The following is a 21886-nucleotide window of genomic DNA, read 5'->3' as shown; positions in this document are numbered from 1 at the left end:
CACAAAAGATGATACTCTGAAGGTACAGGTATTTTAAGAAGTTTTGGAGTGAATAAGTAATCTGAAAAGAAATTATACCAACACTATACAAATTTGAGGGTTATTTTAAAATTTTACTCCCACTAAAAGTAAAAGCAGGCTGAGGATTACTCAACAACTGTTCTAGACATGACTTAACTTTATTTGATTCTACCAAACAGCCCCACTTATTTTCCTTAGACCTTATGCTCTTAATTGCTATGCAATTCAAATGCTGGAGCAGCAGTCATGTGCAGATATGTAGCAGTGAGTGTAATCGGTTACCTTTTCATAGGCATACTGCTCCTGAAGCATCATGGGTAGCCGCTCCAGAAATGCTCTCATGCAGGGAGCCATATTTAATCCCAGAACACCCTGCTGTTTCAGTGCTGTCCTACAGGTTGCTAAAACATGATTGGCGGCAGCCCATTCTGCTGTACAATTCACGACCAAAACATCCTGTTGGAAAACAAATCATGCCACATAGTTATTTAAATAAAAGATAAAAGAGAGATCATTCTATTACCATTCATATCTGAAATCCTTCCAGTTATTCCATTAAACACGTTTGCTTTTTGGACATTTTATGCTGTACCTTTAATGCTTATCGACTTCAAAACATCCTAACTTTTGCTAGGTAAAAACCAGTGAATAGGAACCATAAAATTTGTGAGCTACCTTGGCTTTGCTGATGCTCCTTAAAGAGACAACATTAATTCTTTGCTGTTTCATAGGACTTGCAGGAAAAGGTACCCAGGATACTTCCAAAGTCTGACATGACCACAGGGGTATTATAGGAAGGAGTACTCTGTCTGCTGAGGGACACATCTACAGGACAAGCAGCTCGGCTCTAACTGTGGCTCTATGATTTATCTACAAAGGCCACTACTGCCTTGGCTCTGAGTCTGTATTTTACTGTTTATACAGGTTTAGAGCTCAATTTTAGTATCTTTTACCTACATAAAATATAAACCAAAGCAGCACATTGGCTCTATTCATTAAGGGTATGAAGAGCAAGACTGCAGGAGATAATGTCATCTCTGACTTACTTCGCAGAAGGGGGCTAGTATGTATACACGTATACATATTTGTGTGTGTGCGTGTGTGTATGCAGTAAGTATTTTTTTAACTAGAATATTAAATTTGAAAGTCAAGATACATTTTGTATACTCGAGTTAAAGGTCTTTGGGGTGGTCCTGTGGTCCTACTTTTTAAAGAAAATTCTTTTGAGACAATTTACTGTTATCTCAAAAGTCATGGCAGAAAGTAAAAATCCACTTTATAACTTCCAATGGAACTTAAGTCGTTTGATGATTAGGCATTTCGCCAAAATCTAGGGTATGGTAAGAAGAGTACTAGATTATAAATCAGGAGGCCTGGGTTCTAGTTTTCCTTCTGTCACAAAATAGTTGTATTATCTTAGGCAAATAATAATCCCTCTGGATATGAGTTTTCTCCCCTGTAAAGCAGGCTACTTAGACTATGATTTCTAAGGTACCTTATAGACTTATCCCCTACGATTTTAGAGAATTGTAAAAGTACCTTCGATCTATTTGAGCAAGCAGCTACCCCGACATCTGGAATCCATACTGTGGTCTGAATAGCTCCAGAGCCTATCACTACAGTTTGCAAGACAGAGCCATCCTAAAATGAGAAGTAGTTATATCAGTACACATTACTTAACCTTAGTCATTATTTACATTTTTTTTTCATTTTATTTTATTTTTTAAATTTACATCCAAGTTAGCATATAGTGCAACAATGATTTCAGGAGTTCAGGATTCCTTAATGCCCCTTACCCATTTAGCCCATCCCCCTTCCAACAACCCCTCTAGTAACCCTCTGTTTGTTCTCCGTATTTAAGAGTCTCTTATGTTTTCTCCCCCTCCCTGTTTTTATGTTATTTTTGCTTCTCTTCCATTGTGTTCATTTGTTCTGTGTCTTAAAGTCCTCATATGAGTGAAGTCACATGATATTTGTCTTTCTCTAATTTCACTTAGCTTAATACCTTCTAGTTGTATCCACATAGTTGCAAATGGCAAGATTTCACTTTTTTTGATTACCGAGTAATACTCCATTGTATATATATACACCACATCCTCTTTATCCATTCATCCATCGATGGACATTTGGGCTCTTTCCATACTTTGGCTATTGTCAATAGTGCTGCTATAAACATGGGGGTGCATGTGTCCCTTCGAAACAGCACACCTGTATCCCTTAGATAAATACCTAGTAGTGTAATTGCTGGGTTGTAGGGAAGTTCTATTTTTAATTTTGTGAGGAACCTCCATACTGTTTTCCAAAATGGCTGCACCAGTTTGCATTCCCACTAGCAATACAAAAGAGATCCTCTTTCTCCGCATCCTCGCCAACATCTGTTGTTGCCTGAGTTGTTAATGTTAGCCATTCTGACAGGTGTGAGGTGGTATCTCCTTGTGGTTTTGATTTGTATTTCCCTGATGATGACTGATGTGGAACATTTTTTCATATGTTGGTTGGCCATCTGGATGTCTTCTTTGAATTTTTTTTTTTAACGTTTATTTATTATTGAGAGACAGAGAGACACACAGAATGAACAGGAGAGGGGCAGAGAGAGGGGAAGACACAGAATCTGAAACAGGCTCCAGGCTCTGAGCTGTCAGCACAGAGTCCGATGCAGGGCTCGAACTCACAAACTGTGAGATCATGATCTGAGCCAAAGTCGATCCCCCAACCAACTGAGCTACCTAGGCGCCCCTGGATGTCTTCTTTGGAGAAGCGATTATTCATGACTTTTGCCTATTTCTTCACTGGAATATTTATTTCTTGGGTGTTGAGTTTGGTAAGTTCTTTAAAGATTTTGGATACCAACCCTTTATCTGATACGTCATTTGCAAATATCTTCTCCCATTCCATCGGTTGCCTTTTAGTTTTGCTGATTGTTTCCTTCGCTGTCCAGCAGCTTTTTATTTTGATGAGGTTCCAAAAAGTTCATTTTTGCTTTTGTTTCCCTTGCCTCTGGAGATGTGTTGAGTAAGAAGTTGCTGCAGCTGAGGTCAAAGAGGTTTTTGCCTACTTTCTCCTCGAAGATTTTGATGGCTTCCCATCTTACATTTAGGTCTTTCATCCATTTTGAGTTTATTTTTGTGTATGTTATAAGAAAGTGGTCCAGGTTCATTTTTCTGCATGTCGCTGTCCAGTTTTCCCAGCACCACTTGCTGAAGAGACTGTCTTTATTCTATTGGATATTCTTTCCCGCTTTGTCAAAGATGAGCTGGCCATACATTTGTGGGTCCACTTCTGGGTTCTCTATTCTGTTCCAATGATCTGAGTGTCTGTTTTTGTGCCAGACATTTTAAATTTACACACTTCACATTCACAAAAACATTTTAGAAAAAAATCTATATACTCCAGTGAAATTTAGCAACGTCTAATTATATAGGTACTACCCAATTTTCTGGGGCCTTTTCTAGATGACTTTAAAAATGTATCAATAAGAAAAATTAAAGAGTGGAGAATTCTGAAAGGAGTTTCTTCAGTACCCAAAGTATTAGTACACAAAATACTCCTAGGGATGGTTGGGTTAATTTTTACCATATCTAAGTTAATGCATAAACATTTCTTAAGATAAAAATAACATCTGTACTCTTACCCTTAAAGACCAAATGTTCATGAGCCCACCTAGTCCACCAGACACGAGGGCCAACCCATCAGAACTAAAGGCAACAGTCCGGACAGGGGTGATGTGTCCCCGCAGCTGATAAACACATTTGGCTCCGGCTGATTTCCTATATCCATCCTGCAATTCATTTTGATTTTTAGCATATATTGAAATTAAAACAAACTTATAGATTCAAGATTTATAATTCATTCTTGGAAATTTTATATTTCAGTAAAAAACTGGGCAAGAGGGAAGGACAACTCTCTCATAGGTTTACCATGAGAAAATAATAAAATAACAATGTGGTTCTCTGAACTCTCAAAATTAACTCAAAATGAACCATAAAAGTCAAATTCAGAGCTAAAATCAAAATAAAAAACTGAAAACTCTGAAACTGAGTTCATATTTTTTGACACCCTTCTAAGTGAATTTCCTATTCTTCAAACTGGCAGAAATTACAATTGTAAGTTCCAATTATCCCTCAGAGATAGAAAAATCCTAACTTCTGCTTTTTAATGAGTGTTTTAATTTTTAAATTTAGCTTTATGTAATTTTCATTTTTAGCTCCTAAAATTCATGAATTGCACATGTTGGTTCTATATAAACAGGCTCTTCTTTTTGATGGCCAATGGTTCTGTCTGTTACGTGGTGTCTAATTTCATGTTTGCATTGTTGCATCTTGCACGTTTTAATTTTTTTAAGTTAATTTATTTGGTGAGGGAGGGAGAGAGAGAGACAGAGACAGAGAACACAAGAGGTGGAGGGGCACAGAAAGAGGATCCCAAGCACGCTCTGCACTGTCAGCATAGAGCCCAAAGCAGGGCTTGAACCCACAAACCATGAGATTATCACCTGAGCTGAAATCAAGAGTTGGAAGCTTAACCAACTGAACCACCCAGGTGCCCCTGCCTTGCACGTTTTAGAAGTGAGATAGGTCCAAAGGGCTACTCTCTAGTACAAACAGAAAATCAGATTTATCTTTAGTGCCTCCACTTCCACTTCTTTTTCATTAAGAAAAAAAATTTTTAATGTTTATTATTATTTTTGAGAGCAGGGGAAGGGCAGAGAGAGAGGGAGACACAGAATGAAGCAGGCTCCAGGCAGTGAGCTGTGAGCACCTGTCAGCACAGAGCCCAGTGTGGGGCTCGAACTTACCAAGTGCAAGATCATGAACTGAGCTGAAGTCACATGCTTAACTGAGCCACCCAGATGTCCCTCCCAATTCTACTTCTATATTTTCCTCTCATTAGTGAGCTATTTACCTCTCCCTCTTAACCTCTTTGTTCCTGTCCTTAAGCTTCCTCTTCCTTCTAGTTATGACAGTGTATATTACCAGATAGACTTATTTATCCAGATATAACATAATGTATATTTCTTCCAGGGGTATTTGTATCATGAGCAAAAAGAAAGAGCAACAGAAGGTACAAACCGTTAGCTCAGGGATGCCATATGACTGGCCACCAAGTATTTTAAAGAATTTTAAGTCAGGTGCCAATGTTTAATATTGGGAGATTTTACTTAAAATGCTGGGCTTCTGGCTTCTATCAGGAAAAAAAGAGACAATCTGGTAACAATAGCCTCATTTCTGGATGGCGGCAATCAGCTCTCTGGCAGCCGTGTCCTTTATAGAAAGCATGTGTGTTTCTAGGTTTTTTGTTTTTACCCTCTCCACACCAACTCCCAGCTTTTTGAGTTTATGTTGCTTGTTTAGATGGCCTTATAAGCATCTATCTGAATCTGTAAACTTCTTTTTTTAAATCATTTTTTTAAAAATGTTTATTTTTGAGAGAGAGAGAGAGAGAGAGAGAGAGAGAGAGAGAGAGAGAGAGAGAATGCGATCAGGGGAGGGGCAGAAAGAAAGGAAGACAGAGAATCCTAAGCAGGCTCTGTGCTGTCTGCACAGAGCCCAGTGCAGGGCTTGAACTCACAAACTGTGAAATCATGACCTAAGCCCAAATCAAGAGTGGGATACTTAACAGACTGAGCCACCCAGGCACCCCCTGTAACCTCCTTTGAAGTTAAAGGAATTGCTCTTCATAGGTGGAATGTGGTATCAGCAGCAGATACTTTGGACAGGGGTGTTCCTGTGGTGTTCCCATTTCACTGTACCAAAGATTTAGGACTTCTCTATCTGTAGTACCAAATAATATCCATTACTATAAATGATCACCACTCAGTGTATCTTGAATGTCTCACTTTAACAAGCAATCATGCCGTCCTGACTTATAAAAAATAAGGCCAATTCAGAAAACACACAAAGTATGACAATTATTCATGTTTCCCTAATGGATCTTGCCCTTTAAGATACTGAGTAGTGAGTATCTCAGTAATCAAAGGAGGATTACTTTGATAACACAAACCATCTTTGCTTTCAGATAAGGTCTTCAAAAGCACCAGAACATTTACCTGGTAATTTGACTCCTGGTCCCACCATCCTTCTGAACTAGTCACACTGGTCTGTGTGGTATCTTGTGGAATACGCCAAACACATACCAAGCCACTCTGACAGCCACTTAAAAATTAATCACGTAAAACCAAAACATGTCAATATGCAGAAGTAAATATACTTTCAAAGAGCAATCAATTAAAGACCTGATAAAACTGTTACAATATTATTTTAAAAATTATTTGCAATAGGTATATGCTATAATCTTTTACAAGAATTACAAGAAGAATCGATATTCTAGCAACATCACACCCAGATAAGGAGACTGCATTCCAACTTCCATATTTTGCCTTATTTCTCTAAGGTAATCTTATGGAATTATACATTATAAGAACAGTAACAGGCAAACTGTTTAAGACCACTGAAAAGCCATATTTAACGCAAGTAACAGTCCATAATAATATAAAAATTAAGACACACACACACACACACACACACACACACAAATTTATAACATACGTAGCCATCAGTAAATGCAATTTGGATCCTTTCCCTGGGAGGCTGCACCAAGCAATGCCATTTACAATAGATGGATGGCAGAGTGAATGTAGACAGCGCCAGCATCCTGAAATAGGCCCCCAGAGTTTCACATTTTCTTCTTTGGCACATGTCATAAGAATATGACCTGTTGGGTCCCACTTCATACTAACAAGAGTATCCTTAAAATGACAGGGAGAGAAAAAAAAATCATAGTAACCGTCCTTCACAGATACATAAACTCAGTAATTTATGACCTATACTTCCATTACTCAATTATTTTGAAATCAACATTTTATGCAAATAAGATACCGTCATATCATTCCCAATCACAAGACAACTCACCCTTTAATATAATCTGCATTATATACACTTGCTACAGTCAAAGCTCAGTAAATGTTAGTTGAATGAATGAACTAGGAAATTCTGATTCAGAAGGAATATTTATCTTTCATTAGCATTTTTAAGAATTACTGACTTGTAATCATTAGAATAATGAAAAAGAAACTTAAAAAAAAGCATCCTTCATACCAAAATAGCAAACATTATGAGAATCTAAGACATACTGTACGTTTACATGGTTGCCGTAGTGTTCTTCTGACATTTTTTTATTTTTACCCTCCTTCACACTTTCAACCCCTGCCTTCGTGCACTTATGTTTTGCCTAGATGGCCCTGTAAGCATTAGAACCAGCAACCCTTTTTAAGGTAAAGGAATCATTCTTCATAGATGGAATTTCTAGCATGACAGGGGGTGTTCCAAGGGTGCTCCTATTTTACTGTTTTGGTTTTACTTCTTTCTTGGCTTGATGGCTTTCTTACACAGACCTTTCCATGTATATACATGGTCAAAAGATTTTGTGTAACAATAGAATATGAAATCATAAGTGAACTATGTTAAGAAAGTTTAAAGAAAACTAGTATCAAGCAATACTATAGTAAAAAAACAAGAAAAAGTAACCATCTGGGAAAGATGTTTTTACCTTATGTGCATCAATTAGAACAATGCCTCCTTTCTCAAGTGGTTCCTTCGTTCCCAGTAACAATTTTCCATCAAAAAATCCTACTGCAAATGGTCTGTCTTCACTGAACCAAGCAATGCAAGTTACAGACACTAACATGATTAAAAAAAAAATTTTTTTTAAGAAAAAAATATGACACTCATATGTCACTGTCTAACTTAAAAGACATATTTTTGCAACAAACATATGCTACCACAACCACTCCAAGTAAATTTCCAAACATCTCTTTGATGCATTTATTAGATAAAAGGTAGGCTGAGAGCAGGGATTCTGTGTAACTTACTTTAAAAGTATTATAATAAGTGACAAGGACTACCTCATTTTTAACCTTTTTTTCTTTTCAAATGATTACTGAAAAGTTAAATTCCTTGCTGATTCCAAGTCCATGTACCAGGTTCCTTCCTTGTGGACCAGAATCTACTATGAAACTGAGAAATGAAATAATCCATCATAGAAAGAAAATTATCTGTCCCTTCTTTTGCTTAATATTCCTTACTCTATGTGTTTCCATATTTTACCAAACATGTTCTAACAATCTACATTCATATTTGCTTCTTCAAGTACACATAACTCTGGAAAACTACAAGAGAAGTAAGAAACAGTATTTATCTGTGGGAGTAGAATGGGGACATGTGGAATGAGTGGATGGGAAAAAGACTTTTCACTGCCTATCTTTTTAAACTTTAAGATTTTTGAACCCCATGAAGGCATTACCTATTTAAAAAAAAAAAACCCTAAATTTAAAAAATACTTGTTCTATTCTGTGCCATGTAAGCTGGGACCGTGATCTGTGAAATACTCCACTCCCCCCAAACAATTAAAAAAACCATGTAGTAAGATGTCTATGCATCCAAAGGGAACACAGAAAATAAATGAAAGGAGACTTCCTACTATCTCTTGTCATACCAGGAACGTCCCTCCTCCTCCTTCCATTTCCTCAATTTCATTTGTTAACAATTTCATCTCTACCAATGATTATAATTCTTTTCTCTTGGACATTCCTAACTTTCAAGGGAAATTGGCAGCCCCACTTAAGTTTCAGACACTCACACAAAGGATGAAAGACTAATACAATACTATTAGATCTCATTTTGGCAGAGGTATGTGGGAGATGTTGGGAGGGAATTATCTTTCAACGTAGTAACTAACTAAAACGAAATACCAACTGGAAAATTTAGAAAACAAAGCCAAAAGTAATATTAACTCTGCATTTTTAAAAGCAAGTGCCAAAAAAAATAAGTTTTTTGGTTGGGGGAAATACTTTCTTAATGAGACACAAGTCATTTACCATCTTTTCGATAGCAATGTTCCAATTCTCGACGGTGCATGGTGGATACATCAACAACTTCTATCAGTCCTAGAGAGCCATCCATCCGTCCCACCAACAATAATTCTGGAGACTCTCCTGACCAGGCTGTAGCTGGACCCTCTTCTGGCCAAGCCAGGGCAGATACCCAATGAGGCTGAATATCTACTAATCCTTTACCTCCTAAAGAGGGAGAAAATGTTAACTAGTTACTTAATCCTTAAAAACAATAATACAAAAATATTAATTCTAATATTCACTCAAGGCAGTCCTCAATTTCATAATAGTCTATTAATAAATACAATTATAAGGCAGGATCCTTCATTTATATACTATATATGATTATCAAATTCACAGGCTTTCCTATAACTACTAATGGGACAAAAATGATAGCTTTATTTATTTTAAAGTTTATTTATTTTTGAAAGAGAGAATTGTGACAGAGTGTGAGTGGAGGAGGGGCAGAGAAACAGGGAGACACAGAATCCAAAGTAGGCTCCAGACTCTGAGCTGTCAGCACAGAGCCCAATATGAGGCTCAAACCACAAACTGTGTGATCATGACCTGAGATGAAGTCGGATGCTTAACCGACTGAGCCACTCAGATGCTTCAAAGTGATAGCTTTATTAAAGAAGGAGTAAAGGAGGGGCGCCTAGGTAGCTCAGTCGGTTGAGCATCGGACTTTGGCTTAGGTCATGATGTCATGGTTCATGAGCTCCACATCAGGCTCACTGCTGTCAGTGGGGAGCCTGCTTCTGATCCTCTGTTCCCTTCCCCTGCTCACGTTCTCTCTCTCAAAAATAAATACAAACTTTTAAAAAAATAAAAAGGAGTAAAGGAAAATACTCAGTGCAGAAATGTCAAACACTTACATCCTTTCCTAATAATTACTGAAAATCAAATTAACGTAAGAAATTTCCCTAGAGTTAAGGCTAGCTTTTCCTTCAAATCTGTGAAACATAGAAAAGCCTTTCTTCAAATATGCAAAAACAAACAAAATTATGCAATAAGCCTAAGATTATAATAATTTTTACTTTCCAGAGACATATCATTAAAAATTGAAATGAGTTTGTACCTGTGAATTAGACAAAATTAGTAGAAATATTTCAAGTGATTCAAAAGAATGCATCACTGAAAACTCATAGCTCAAAACCTATTCTGAACACTTAGAGTAGTATATGAAAAGAATTTTTAGCTTACAATTACCAGGTTAGTCAAAACTCTTAGAAAGAGAAGTCAGGAAATGATCATTTCCTCTTTAATTTAAACTATAATATGCACACATCTACACAGCTGATGAACAGACTGTGAGTTTCAAGGTGAAAGGAAGCCACTGTTTGGACTCAGAAAGCTAAAAAAAAAAGGCTTAAAAAGTACCTTCAGTAATTTGCTAGTATTGGCATGACTCTTACCATTAACTTGCCAAATATTCACCATCTTTTCCAAGGCCCCAGCTAGATATTTGCCACTGATACTCCAGGAAACAGGTGAGAAACTTGGATCACTGGGTGACCCCAGGCTCTCCTCAGCATCTCCTTCTCTAAAATATAAAAGACACATATGGGATTCTAATCCCCATCATCCAAAAATATATAAAACCTCAAATCTTAAAATAAAGGTTTCATATGGACTGAAGTAAATAATAGAGACTCTTCATTTCAGAAGCTTGGCTAGCAGTATTTGACAACCACATATTTGCTAGCATTTGTCATGGTGTGAAAAATGTAGAATTAAAGAAGAGTGATGCTTAGATTACCCAATTACCATAGCAGATAATTTCTCAACAAAGACATTCTGATTCTTTATGGGTTGTAAACCTGGTTATTATTCAGAGCACAATGATTCTTGTTTGCCTAATCTCTAGGGAAGCTCTCAGAAAGGAAATACCTATGCCAGCCATAAAACTATAAAGGCTGTTAACATTCTGTAAGAAATATCAATTCCTAAATAATCCTTAAAGAGTGAAGGAATATTAGCCTACTGTTTTACAGAATTTAACATTTATAATGCTAGCATAGTAGACCTTGATTTAATTCTAAGACACTGATTGTTAAAATTTTTATTTTCTTAATTACTATCCTGGAAATTTAAAAACACACACCAGAGATATAGTAAGACTATTCTAAAAGAAAAACTGTAGGGGGCCTGGGTGGCTCAGATGGTTGAGCATCCGACTCTTGATTTCAGCTCAGGTCATGATCCCATGGTTGTGGGATCGAACCCCGCACTGGAGTCCATGCTAAGTGTGGAGTCTGCTTAAGATCCTCTCTCTCAGAGCACCTGGTGGGCTCAAACAGTTATGCATCTGACTCTTGATTTCAGCTCAGGTCATGATTTCACAGTTTGTGGGATTGAGCCCCATGTTGGGCTCTGCGCTGATAGTGCAAAGCTTACTTGGGATTCTCTCTCTCTCTCTCTCTCTCTCTCTCTCTCTCTCTCTCTCTGTGCCTCTCCCCTGCTCTCAAAATAAATAAACTTAATCAGGGCACCTGGATGGCTCAGTTGGTTGAGCATCTGACTTCGGCTCAGATCATGATCTCCCAGTTTGTGGGTTCAAGCCCCACATCAGGCTCTGTGCTGACAGCTCAGAGCCTGGAGTTTGTTTCGGATTCTGTGTCTTCCCCCCCGCCCACCCCTCCCTCACCTGTTCTCTGTCTCCCTCTCTTTCTCAAATATAAACATTAAAAAAAATTTTTTTTTAATTTTCCCTTTCTCTCCCTCTGCCCCCTCCCTGGCTCTTGCTCTCTAAAAAATAAAACAAATTAAAATTAAGAAAAAAATAAAAATTGTAATAACTTTTAATGACACTGTGATTACATTAACACAACCAAGATGAAGCATGTTTAGGATTCTCTTATTTTAAATGTTACACATGAGAGCTGATGTTAGCACTCACAATCTGTTGAACACACAGGTTTGTTGCAGTGAATATTGCTTCTTAGTAACATTCCATACCCGGATGGTACCATCATTGCCACTTGTAGCCAAAAGTCCTTTTTTATTACACCAAACACAAGTCATCACCTAGAAAGGTTGAAAAAGTCCAACGATTTTTAATTAAGTTTTTTATTTTAATTCTAGTATAGTTAACATACCGTGTTATATTAATTGCAGGTGCACAATATAGTGATTCAACAATCCTATACATTACTCAGTGCTCATCATGATTAGTGTACTTTTAACCCCTTCACCTATTTCACTCCCACTCCCACCCACCTCCCTTCTGGTAACCTTCTCTACAGAGTTCTGTTAGAGTTAAGGGTCCACTCTTTGGCTTGTCTCTTTTTTATTCCTTTATTCATTTGTTTTGTTTCTTAAATTCCACATATGAGTGTAATTGTGGTATTATCTTTCTCTGATTAATTTATTTTGTTTAGCATTATACTCTCCAGCTTCAGCCATGTTGTCGCAAATGGCAAGATTTCATTCTGACAAAGTCCAACATTTTTGAGCAAATTTTGATTCAAATGATTTTGTCATTCTATATCTATCAAATTAAAAAATAATCTACCAGAAAGTTGTAAAAGAAAAATATTCATGTTATAGCATAATATACATGGTTTCACTCTTTCCTAATTGGCTTGTAAACATACATCTATTTGTATGGCTTTAAAGTACTATGCCTAAACTCATTTGAGTTATTGCAGACCTATGAGAATCTTTACTAAACATGTTTATTTAATTCAATAAAGTATAAATATTCCAACATATGTTGTACAAAATAAACAACACAGACTAAGAAGTGACTTTTAAAGTGGTAATAACGGAAGTCAGTCTTCATTTCCTAAACTGCCCTTGTCAATGCTCAAGGGTCTGGTAAGTTAGATTAACACAGCGGTTAACAATTTCTTCTCCTCTTGCACATATAAGCCCTCATCTTTTGTGAGGTAATTCCCTTGGTTTTCTTCTCATCCCCCATCTGATTTTTCTATTTGTACACTACTATGTCAACCCAACATACAGAGAAAGGAAAGCTGGTAACTACTAGACAAATATTGGTAATTGTGCGTGTGTGTGCACGAGGCAGAGAGAGAGACACTTAAGATCTAAGCTCTCAGAGAAGGGCAGAAACTATTTCATCTTACATAAGGGGATTAACATACTTAGGGCTCAAAATACATACTCTGTTTTGATGAGCCTCCAACTTGATAAAGGAGCATTTCCTGAGATCTCCTCCCATATCAGCGAGTGTTTGGGGAGTAGTTTGGTTGTCGCGGTCATGTGCAGCAAGAGTGCGCACAAGCTGTTGAGCAGCCCATTGCCTATGCTGTGAGGACAGCCTGGAGGAGAGGCAGCAGGCTGCCAGGGCATTAGCCAGCTCCAGAGGGCCTACAGCAGAAGGATCATAGGAAGGATGGGCATACAATTGGGCAGTTAAACCTGCTTAAACAAAACAATGAAATGATGCCCAGGTAAGAGCTGGTGGTGGTAAACAAAAAAAATGGGTTAACCCATATCTTTTAAAAATTAGCACTTTTGCAAGCAATCAATTCACTAAGATATGCATACAAGGTATAAAGCATTTATCTACTATCACATTCTCTAATAAATCTGATTCATCGCAAATATACATTTATGTACATCAAGAGTCTTTCCTCTAAGTACACACAGATTCAGAATGCATCAGAAATAATTTCAAAACCAGGGCAGACACAGCATGCCCTAAAAAGTAAGAGTTTGGCTTTTGCTGCTCAAAAGTGATCATAACAGCCAGTCAAGGGGCTGGGCTGATAGATCCCAAAGCCCATCTATCTTGGCCGAATGGTCCTGATGAAGAGAAGGGTAGAGACAACAGTGATTAAGGAGTCCCTTCAAACTGTTATCATCTTATGACAAAGAGAAAAATAGCCGTTATCTTTACATAAATTTTATTAAGGACACCTAACCAAGATTATTATCTATTGTGATTCAAACCCTAATCTAATAGAATAATCAAACCAAGATTAATTTGGTACATTTTCTAATATCTGTTTCCATGCACCATGAAAAAGGATCCATGTAGTTTTTTATGATCTGAACTTAAGAAGTATACATAACGCTATGTAATTTATCACTTACAACAACTCTAAAACATGTTTTAAAAAGCACACATCAAATTGATTACAAGACTGTATATTTAAAACGGTAAATGGTATGAAACTTACCTTTCTTTTCAACTTCAGATTTATCATAGTTAGGTCTCAGTTTGGCCCCCTTGTCTGCTAGTAATGCCACAAGGGCCTGAGTTACAACAAAGTTTGGGGAGGTTACAAGCTTATTCTCTTCAGCAATTCCTCGGAGAAAGCTGGGTAGAAACTTTCGCTGAATTGGATCATCGACCGTGGTTAGATTTACACCTGTTGCAGCAGAAATCAAGTTCTGAAGAGGCAATTGGAACAAACAGGTTTAATTTTTACATATAATTTTGGAACAAAAAGATTTCACCTCAAAAGGCTCTTTAAGAATTGGTCAGAAATAACGCAACACGAAAAGCACTGAAAACCAGCTTACCTGTGTACACAACTGCACCAGGAGTTTGGCAGCACTAGGAGTGTTTGATGCCAGACATCCCACTGCTGTGCTCAGATAGGCCAGGCAAGAGATGGGCTTACTGGCCTTGCTGTGCCCGCCTCGTGAGCGTTCTGAGGTGCTTGCCATGGCAGAAGGGCTGGTAGAAAGGCCAGCTCTCCCTGCTGCGGCCAAGCACATTAACCGAACCAGTGTTCGGATATCTGTAAGCCCCAGAGACTCCAGGCCAGCAGCCAGGCTACAGCTGGAACCACTGCCAAGAAAGAAAAAACACTTCAGATGGATAAAGAAAACAGATTTCTGAAGGGACCACTGGGAGCCCCACCTATCAGCCAAAGTACCAATAACTAAAATAAAAGTCAACCTGCAATATTACTAGCCATATGTATCTTAAGATAAGTCAAAAAATATTAAGCTGGAAACTGTTAAGATTTTAATTATTTTATTTTAATTTCATGAACTTGGAAGTATAAGTATAATACACAAGAAAGTTCACAAACTGTGAGTTTTCACAAACAGAACCAACATTACCAATACCTCAGAAGCCTGCTTGGGTTCTTCTCAGTCACTAGACCCCTAAAAATAACGAATACCAATGACTTTTTAAGTTATGTATCAGTTTTGCCTGTTTTGAACTTTATATAAATAAGATAAAGTCTGTAATCTTTTGTGTCTGGCTTCTTTTAAGACTCATCCACGTTGTTGCATTATAGCAGTAGATACTCATTTTCACTGACATATTAATAAAATCTACCATAATTCATTTCTCCATACAGATGACAATTAGGTGGTTTCTAGCATGGGGCTATTATAAATAGCAGTGCCATGAAGTTCTTGCTTATGTCTTCTGGTGCACATATAGAAGCACTTCTGCCGAATATATACCCAGGAGTAGCTTTCTAGGTGATAGAGTATGTTCATATTCACCTTTGGTTGGTACTATTGAATGGTTTTCCAAAGTAGCTGTACCAATTCACTTCCTTACTGGCAGTGTGTTCTGGGTGTTCCACATTTTCTAGGTGCTCACATTTTCCCAACAGTCTTTTCGATTTTAGCCTTTCTAATAGGTGTATTTGTATCTCACTGGTTTTCCATTTTCATTTCTCTGAAGACTAATGAGGCTGAAGACCTCATTTTCCATGTTTACTGGCCATTTGGAGATCCTCTTGTATTATTTTGCATTTTGCCCACTTCTTCTATGAGTTGTCTCTTCTTCTCATGGATTTGTAGAAATTCTTTACATGTTCTGTTGGTTATATGCATTGTTCATATCTTCTCCCATTAAGTGGCTCATTTTTTTTACTTTCTGACTTTTTAATTTCTTAATGACTTTTGCTGAAGAGAAGTTCTTTTTTAATGTAGTTCAATTTATCAATCTTTTTCTTGATGATGAATGCTTTTTGTGACTCACTTAAGAAAACTGTACCTATCCCAAGAGAATAAATTCTTCCTACCTTAGAGAAACATTATTGATTTATCTTTCACATTTAGATCTAAGAGCCACTTGGAAATATTTGTCTTATATAGTGTGAGGTTGGGGCCAAGACTCACTTTTTCCTGTTGAATAAACCATGTGACCTAAGCCCAAGTTATTGAGGGGACATGCTTTCCTCATTGTTCTGCCATATAAACATTATCATAAATCAAACCATACACCAAGTGTTTATCTATATGTGTGGATCAGTTTCTAAATTTTGTTCTCCACTATCCAATACCAGAGTCTCATCTATTTTTGAATTTTTATTTCAGGGTCCTTCTGTCTTCACTGATTTACTTTTATATACCTCTGCTCAACAATTCTTTTTTTTTAAGTTTATTTATTTATTTTTCAGAGAGACAGAGATAGTGCAAGTGGGGGAGGGGCACAGAGAGGGAGACAGAGAATCCCAAGCAGGCTCCGCACTGTCAGCATGGAGCCCAATGTGGGGCTCGAACTCACACGAAACCGTGAGATCATGACCTGAGGCGAAACAAGAGTCAGACGCTTAAGTGACTGAGCCACCTAGGCGCCCCTGCTTAACCATTTCTTAAATGGATGTCTTTTAGGTATTCTTGGCTCTCTTCCTCTTTTAATATTACATTCTACAGTATGAACATGGCAGGAGTCTCCATGATGGAATCTGCAGGTTGAAATAGCTACACAGTTGGGTCAATTTTGCAGAAAATTCATTCAACCTTTTGATTTTATCCTGCATCAAATGGATTGAAAGCTTTAGTTTCTCATTTCAGATAATAAAATTAAAAATGTTTGCAGTTTACTCAGCTACTATAATACTCTTATTTTCTACCTAAAAAGAGCTAAGTATTTACTGACTGGATGAATGAATAACAATGATGACTATCTCCAACTTCTTTCATTTGACAGCCTAGATACTCAAGGCTCTAAAAATTCTATCTCATCCTCCCAAACAATACTAAACTCCTGTCTAATATATACTAGGAACTAACTTAGCATCACCTGACACGATAATTCTTACCTGACCGAGAGAAGAGACAGAGCTCTCATTACCATGGTTCTTGCCAGAAGAACCTGAGCAGCAGCAGTCACTCTCCTTAAAGCCACCACCCGGTCATGAGGGTTTGCTAAGGCAGCGGCCTGCTCACCTAGTGTTATTCTTCCAGAGGAACTCTTTTCTACAGAGCCATGGCAACCTGAAAAACATATCCAGAGCACTGAAAAATTTTCCCATTCTATGTTCTGGGCTGCAAGGAAACACAGCAAACCAATGTGTTTTGTTCATTTGGACTTTGTTACACAGAAAATTCCTTGGGAGAAAGAGACAGTTCTAAGGCAATAACCTGTTATATATGTTCCTTAAATTTTTTTGGTTTTATTTTGTTCATATATCATATTATATATAACAGACACAGAAAAGATACAGTTTTTAAAATATGCTTTAAGTATACAGAAAGGGCTGAGTCACCAATACTAATTCTTTATTTTGTATTCCCGAGAGCAAAAGTTACCCATACCCTTTCATGCACATAAAAAAAAAAAAAGACTGCAAAATTGGGTTTTTTTTGTTGTTTTTTTTTTCAACGTTTATTTTTGGGAGAGAGAGAGACAGAGCATGAACGGGGGAGGGGCAGAGAGAGAGGGAGACACAGAATCGGAAACAGGCTCCAGGCTCTGAGCCATCCGCCCAGAGCCTGACTCGGGGCTCGAACTCACGGACCGCGAGATCGTGACCTGGCTGAAGTCGGACGCTTAACCGACTGTGCCACCCAGGCACCCCCAAAATTGGTTTTAGTCAGTTCCAGGATTTCCCTATTTTCTTTAAAAAAAATCATACTCATATTTTATAAATTTTCTTTTTATTACTTCGGCATTTCATAAAAGCAAAAAATGAAAAATATTACCTTATACCTTGAAAATGTTCAAACAACTAGCTAAGGATACTTGATGGGGTGGAACAATGTTGTATTACTATTTATCTAATCTAAGAAACAAATTAATACAGACTCTATAAAATCAATACCAATTATCATTTCAGTTTACCTATTTGCATTAGAGTCTCTTCCATACTGTTGGTAGCTGTTACCATTGCTACTGATGCTCCCAAGGGATCACTGTCAGGGAACTGAACTGGTTCTGGTACAATGCGTCGGTCATTTAAACCAAGTGGTCCAGCAAGTAATTCAAATTCTTCTTCACCTGTTAGCTTTTCATCTTCATCAACATCTAACATGTCCCAGTCTTCTGGAATTTAAATAAATGAATTTATGGTATGTGAATATAAACATGAAGTAACTCTGCTGGCAACGGTTACTGTGAGATATGTCTAAAATGCAGATGGACTGAAAGCCCAGTGCCCACAAAATATGCTATGGCACCATCTCCTGGTGACCCAACCAAACTGCACTCCCTGAAGCATAGAGTCTAAGGGAAAGGGAGTCTGAGTCAAACCCACCTAAAGCAACAGCAAATGTTACAGCTGGTAATGAAGGTTTCAGCTAATAAAAGCTATTGTTAGGGGGCCAACAAAGAGTTCTTAATGCTATCCATAATCATTAGAGAATCAGTTATTTGAAGTAAATGAATGCTCCATATAAATTCACGCTGTCATCAGTTTTGTACTTTTTACTTTCCTCAATCAGGATGGAAATTCAAAATGTACTCCATACTTTCCCTACTTTGAAAAAAATATATGCCACACAGAAATTAACATTCTGTGGTAAAGCTAGTATTTGAACCCAGGTCCTTTCCCTTTGATTTTTAAAACTAGGGCTGTTGCTTTCAAACTACCTTTAGCTTTTTAGAGAAAGTTTTAAGTTACTATGTACTTAAATACCAACACATACACATAAACTAAATTTTAGTAACAGATGTTAAGCAGAAGGTATATACAAAAATACACGTAAAATAAAGAAGCTCTCAAAACAACTACCTTCATACACACTGTCCTGCTTGCCAATTAGATCTGGAGCTTGTCCCTTGTACCTGCACCAAACATGAAGAACATTGTATTTTTATACAAAACAGTTAGTACCCAAAAATGCAAATTAAGTCATTAGAACATTTTAAAAGGTCATTAATAAAGCAACACAAAATAAAGTGTTTCAGGTTATGGGCTAAGAAAAACTCCTGGTATGTAGGTACACACATGCTTACAAAATCAATGATCATTTTACCAAGTTACTGGGGAGGTTTCTAGGTCACCTACAACACTCATCCAGACCACCTTAAAGATTTTAATAGTTGACAGTAAGGGCAAAAGCCCTGCTCACTACAGATTAATTGCTATTCAAGGATATAAAGAAGTAATATTTTCATGGAAGCTCAATTTAATCTAAACAGTCTATTTTTTTTTAATCAACAAAAAGATCTTAATTAAGATGTCAAACAAAAACAGAGTGAAAAACACAATGAAAAAAATTGACCATAAGCCTCCTGAAAGTTAAGGCAAGGGTCCTGCCCAGAACCTGCCAACAAGTTGAAGGTTAATAGAGTCAAACTCCAGTCAAAAACCTGCTGCCATGGACTGCAGGATCCCAGCTCTGGCAAAACATGAATTCCTCAACCACCTTCATCCTTCCTGCCCCCAATTCAGCAGTCATAGGACTTAGGGAAAGGTTAAGTGTAACTCTTCACATTAAAATAAGCTTTAATTCCCAGGTCTTGATGAGAGATACTTTATACTCTTCATTCAGAGGGGGTTTGGATATCTTCGCAATTTCAAGGTACCTTTCAGAACTTGTTGTCTTGGATTTGGTCTTCAGGGCTAAGTACTTTTCCCTGCAGCTGCCGCAGAGCAGGTAGTATGGATTTCCACTCCCACATTCACCACCGAACCAGCCATCCACATAGGAGCCGTTGCTACGATAGCCCTGGCGGTTTGCACTGCGCCCACAGCCTGGGTGATTTCTCTTCATGTGCTGGTTGAAGCTGACGACACTGCACTCACACAGTTCACACACTACCACTTCTTCCCTGTCTTCAGACTCACAAACATGCTGCACAAAATTTTATATCAAATCATTAGTCAATTTAACATAAAATTAAGAAGAGGTAAATAGATATTTATATGTTAAATTAATAACTTTGTTTACACATGTTGGAACACTTGCAGGATTTTCATTAATGTTACGTAACAAATTTCTTTCAAATCAGAATTTAGATCACATGATCTCAAGGTGTTCCTTGCTCTTTCTCAATCTAATAAGTTATAATAAAATTAACTCACTCTCCTACTGAGAAGAGTTCATAAAAATGACAATTAGCGCTATCTCAAATGGCTTTTTAAAAATTCCTCTAATAAACCTACTTTACATCTGGTCATAACATGCATATCTATTATCTGAATTTCTAAGAAGTCATTAGGATTCATTTATCTTATTAACTTAATATAGTAGATGCTCTTTTCTATAGGATTCAGACCTGTGAAGTTTTCACGCTCCCTGCTACAAAAGCATAATGCTAAACAATGAAAACATACAAACCCACCATGTACCCTGCCCCTGGATGGAGGTAGTTACAAGACCTAGGTGGCACTGGTTCTTAGAATGAGGCACTACAGTGATTAAATGGAACCTATGAAGGAGAAGAGCATGCATTCAGATAGAAAGGTGAGCACAGCAGCCATGTTATACACCAAGAAGAGCTAAGAATTGATGCCGGTTTTGTAATCTATCTTTGACATTACAATCAAATATTAACAAAATATGGCTCTATTCATCTAGTCTGGAGAGGGAAACGATAAAATCGTACAGAGAAAGCAAGAGACGCTTTTTCTTTTTGGTTTGTAGGTATCAAAGTAACCTTAAGCATTAGAGCCCCAAACTTTAGGATGAGATCTAAGACTTTTCAGAGTGTTACAACTCTAGGCAAGGCTGTTATTAGTAAGCTCTATGAACAGGAGGGCAGGAAAATAAGTCAGAGCAGCCCCCGCTGCAATCACACACACCCAGGTAGGCCAATCCAGTACCTCTGGGATCCACATTCCCAGAATATCATTGTCACTGGTCAGGTCTTGTCCAAACATAGCTTCCATTGCTTCATCATCAAGATCAATTTCCAATTCCTCATCTAAATTAAAGTCATACAACGCCCCTGGGTCTTGTTGCAAAGATATTCCTTCTCTCCGACTTTGATTCCTGTGGGCCTGCACAGAGCGGTATAACCCCGCTCAGAACAAAACAAAAAAGGCATTTTATTTACATGCATAAAGTAATTCTGAATATTTCACCAGTTCTTAACTGCCTGGATTCCAGACCATAAACATAAAATTTGACCTATCATGTGTGATTCTTCTTCTATAAAATGGGGTAATAGCACTCATACTTCACAGGGCTGTTAACAGGTTTAAGTAAGATAATCCATGTAAAATACTTCATAATGTAACATGGAAAACACTCAGTAAATGTGAGCTGTTATTATTCTTTTAGGGTTACTTAAAAAAATCAGTCATTATATATTAAGTACACATCCTGTATTTTCTAGTTCAGTCTTAACTTCTCACTATTACTATAAATTACTGAAAAATTATGTTTTAATAGTTCAAAAATCAAACACCATTTTGACAAGTCACACATCCTAGTTTTTAGTTTAGAAAATATGTTCCCTATAAATTACACTTCACATGTCTAGAGCATAATCCCAGAAGTATTTACTAATGTAACAATGAAATTTACTTTTGCTTTTCTAGGGCCCTACCTAGTAGTTTTGTCCTAAGGTCCACAGAGTACATCAGAAAAGCCAGTGACCACTTTAGCACAGTGCTCTTTTTAGCTCCTTCTTAATATTAATGTGACATTTTAAACATTCATCTTCACTTCTTAAAGTATAAACAGCTCGAGGGCAGAGACAGCATTTATGAAATACCTCTATCTACAAGTAACCAGTATAGACTTCTGTACCCAGAGGGAGCTTAAAAATAAATTTATGAAAGTATGCTGTGATTTCAATGCAAAACTATGTAAACAGGAAGAAAAATGCAAATAGCTGCTCTGTTAATGTGGAGGAACTGA

General features: G+C 37.3%; 1 protein-coding gene across 11 annotated transcripts in view; it reads right to left on the bottom strand.

Moving 5' to 3' along the window:
• HERC1 (HECT and RLD domain containing E3 ubiquitin protein ligase family member 1) overlaps positions 1-21886 on the bottom strand; it is a 194808-nt gene that overhangs the window by 24439 nt on the left and 148483 nt on the right. For 6 of the 11 annotated variants that reach the window (XM_047074980.1, XM_047074987.1, XM_047074984.1 and 3 more), the window contains exons 44-60: positions 20824-21044; positions 19605-19873; positions 18808-18860; positions 17919-18119; positions 16897-17071; positions 14402-14672; positions 14056-14269; positions 13035-13294; positions 11808-11935; positions 10324-10451; positions 8894-9094; positions 7567-7697; positions 6567-6766; positions 6068-6173; positions 3653-3799; positions 1561-1662; positions 304-477 (exon numbers count right to left, since the gene is read on the bottom strand). In XM_047074980.1, coding sequence (XP_046930936.1) covers positions 304-477; positions 1561-1662; positions 3653-3799; positions 6068-6173; positions 6567-6766; positions 7567-7697; positions 8894-9094; positions 10324-10451; positions 11808-11935; positions 13035-13294; positions 14056-14269; positions 14402-14672; positions 16897-17071; positions 17919-18119; positions 18808-18860; positions 19605-19873; positions 20824-21044 — 2981 coding nt within the window. The remainder of the gene's footprint in view (positions 1-303; positions 478-1560; positions 1663-3652; positions 3800-6067; positions 6174-6566; positions 6767-7566; positions 7698-8893; positions 9095-10323; positions 10452-11807; positions 11936-13034; positions 13295-14055; positions 14270-14401; positions 14673-16896; positions 17072-17918; positions 18120-18807; positions 18861-19604; positions 19874-20823; positions 21045-21886) is intronic. The other 5 variants (XM_047074989.1, XM_047074990.1, XM_047074983.1 and 2 more) reach the window with 4 other exon arrangements.

This window comes from Lynx rufus, unplaced genomic scaffold, assembly GCF_022079265.1.
Source record: "Lynx rufus isolate CCGP_SWC_20201006 ecotype Redwood Valley unplaced genomic scaffold, mLynRuf1.p SCAF_13, whole genome shotgun sequence".
In the NCBI taxonomy this organism is placed as follows: domain Eukaryota; kingdom Metazoa; phylum Chordata; class Mammalia; order Carnivora; family Felidae; genus Lynx; species Lynx rufus.
The sequence above is the reverse complement of the archived record's forward strand: the minus strand, read 5'-3'. Positions and strand labels throughout refer to the sequence as shown.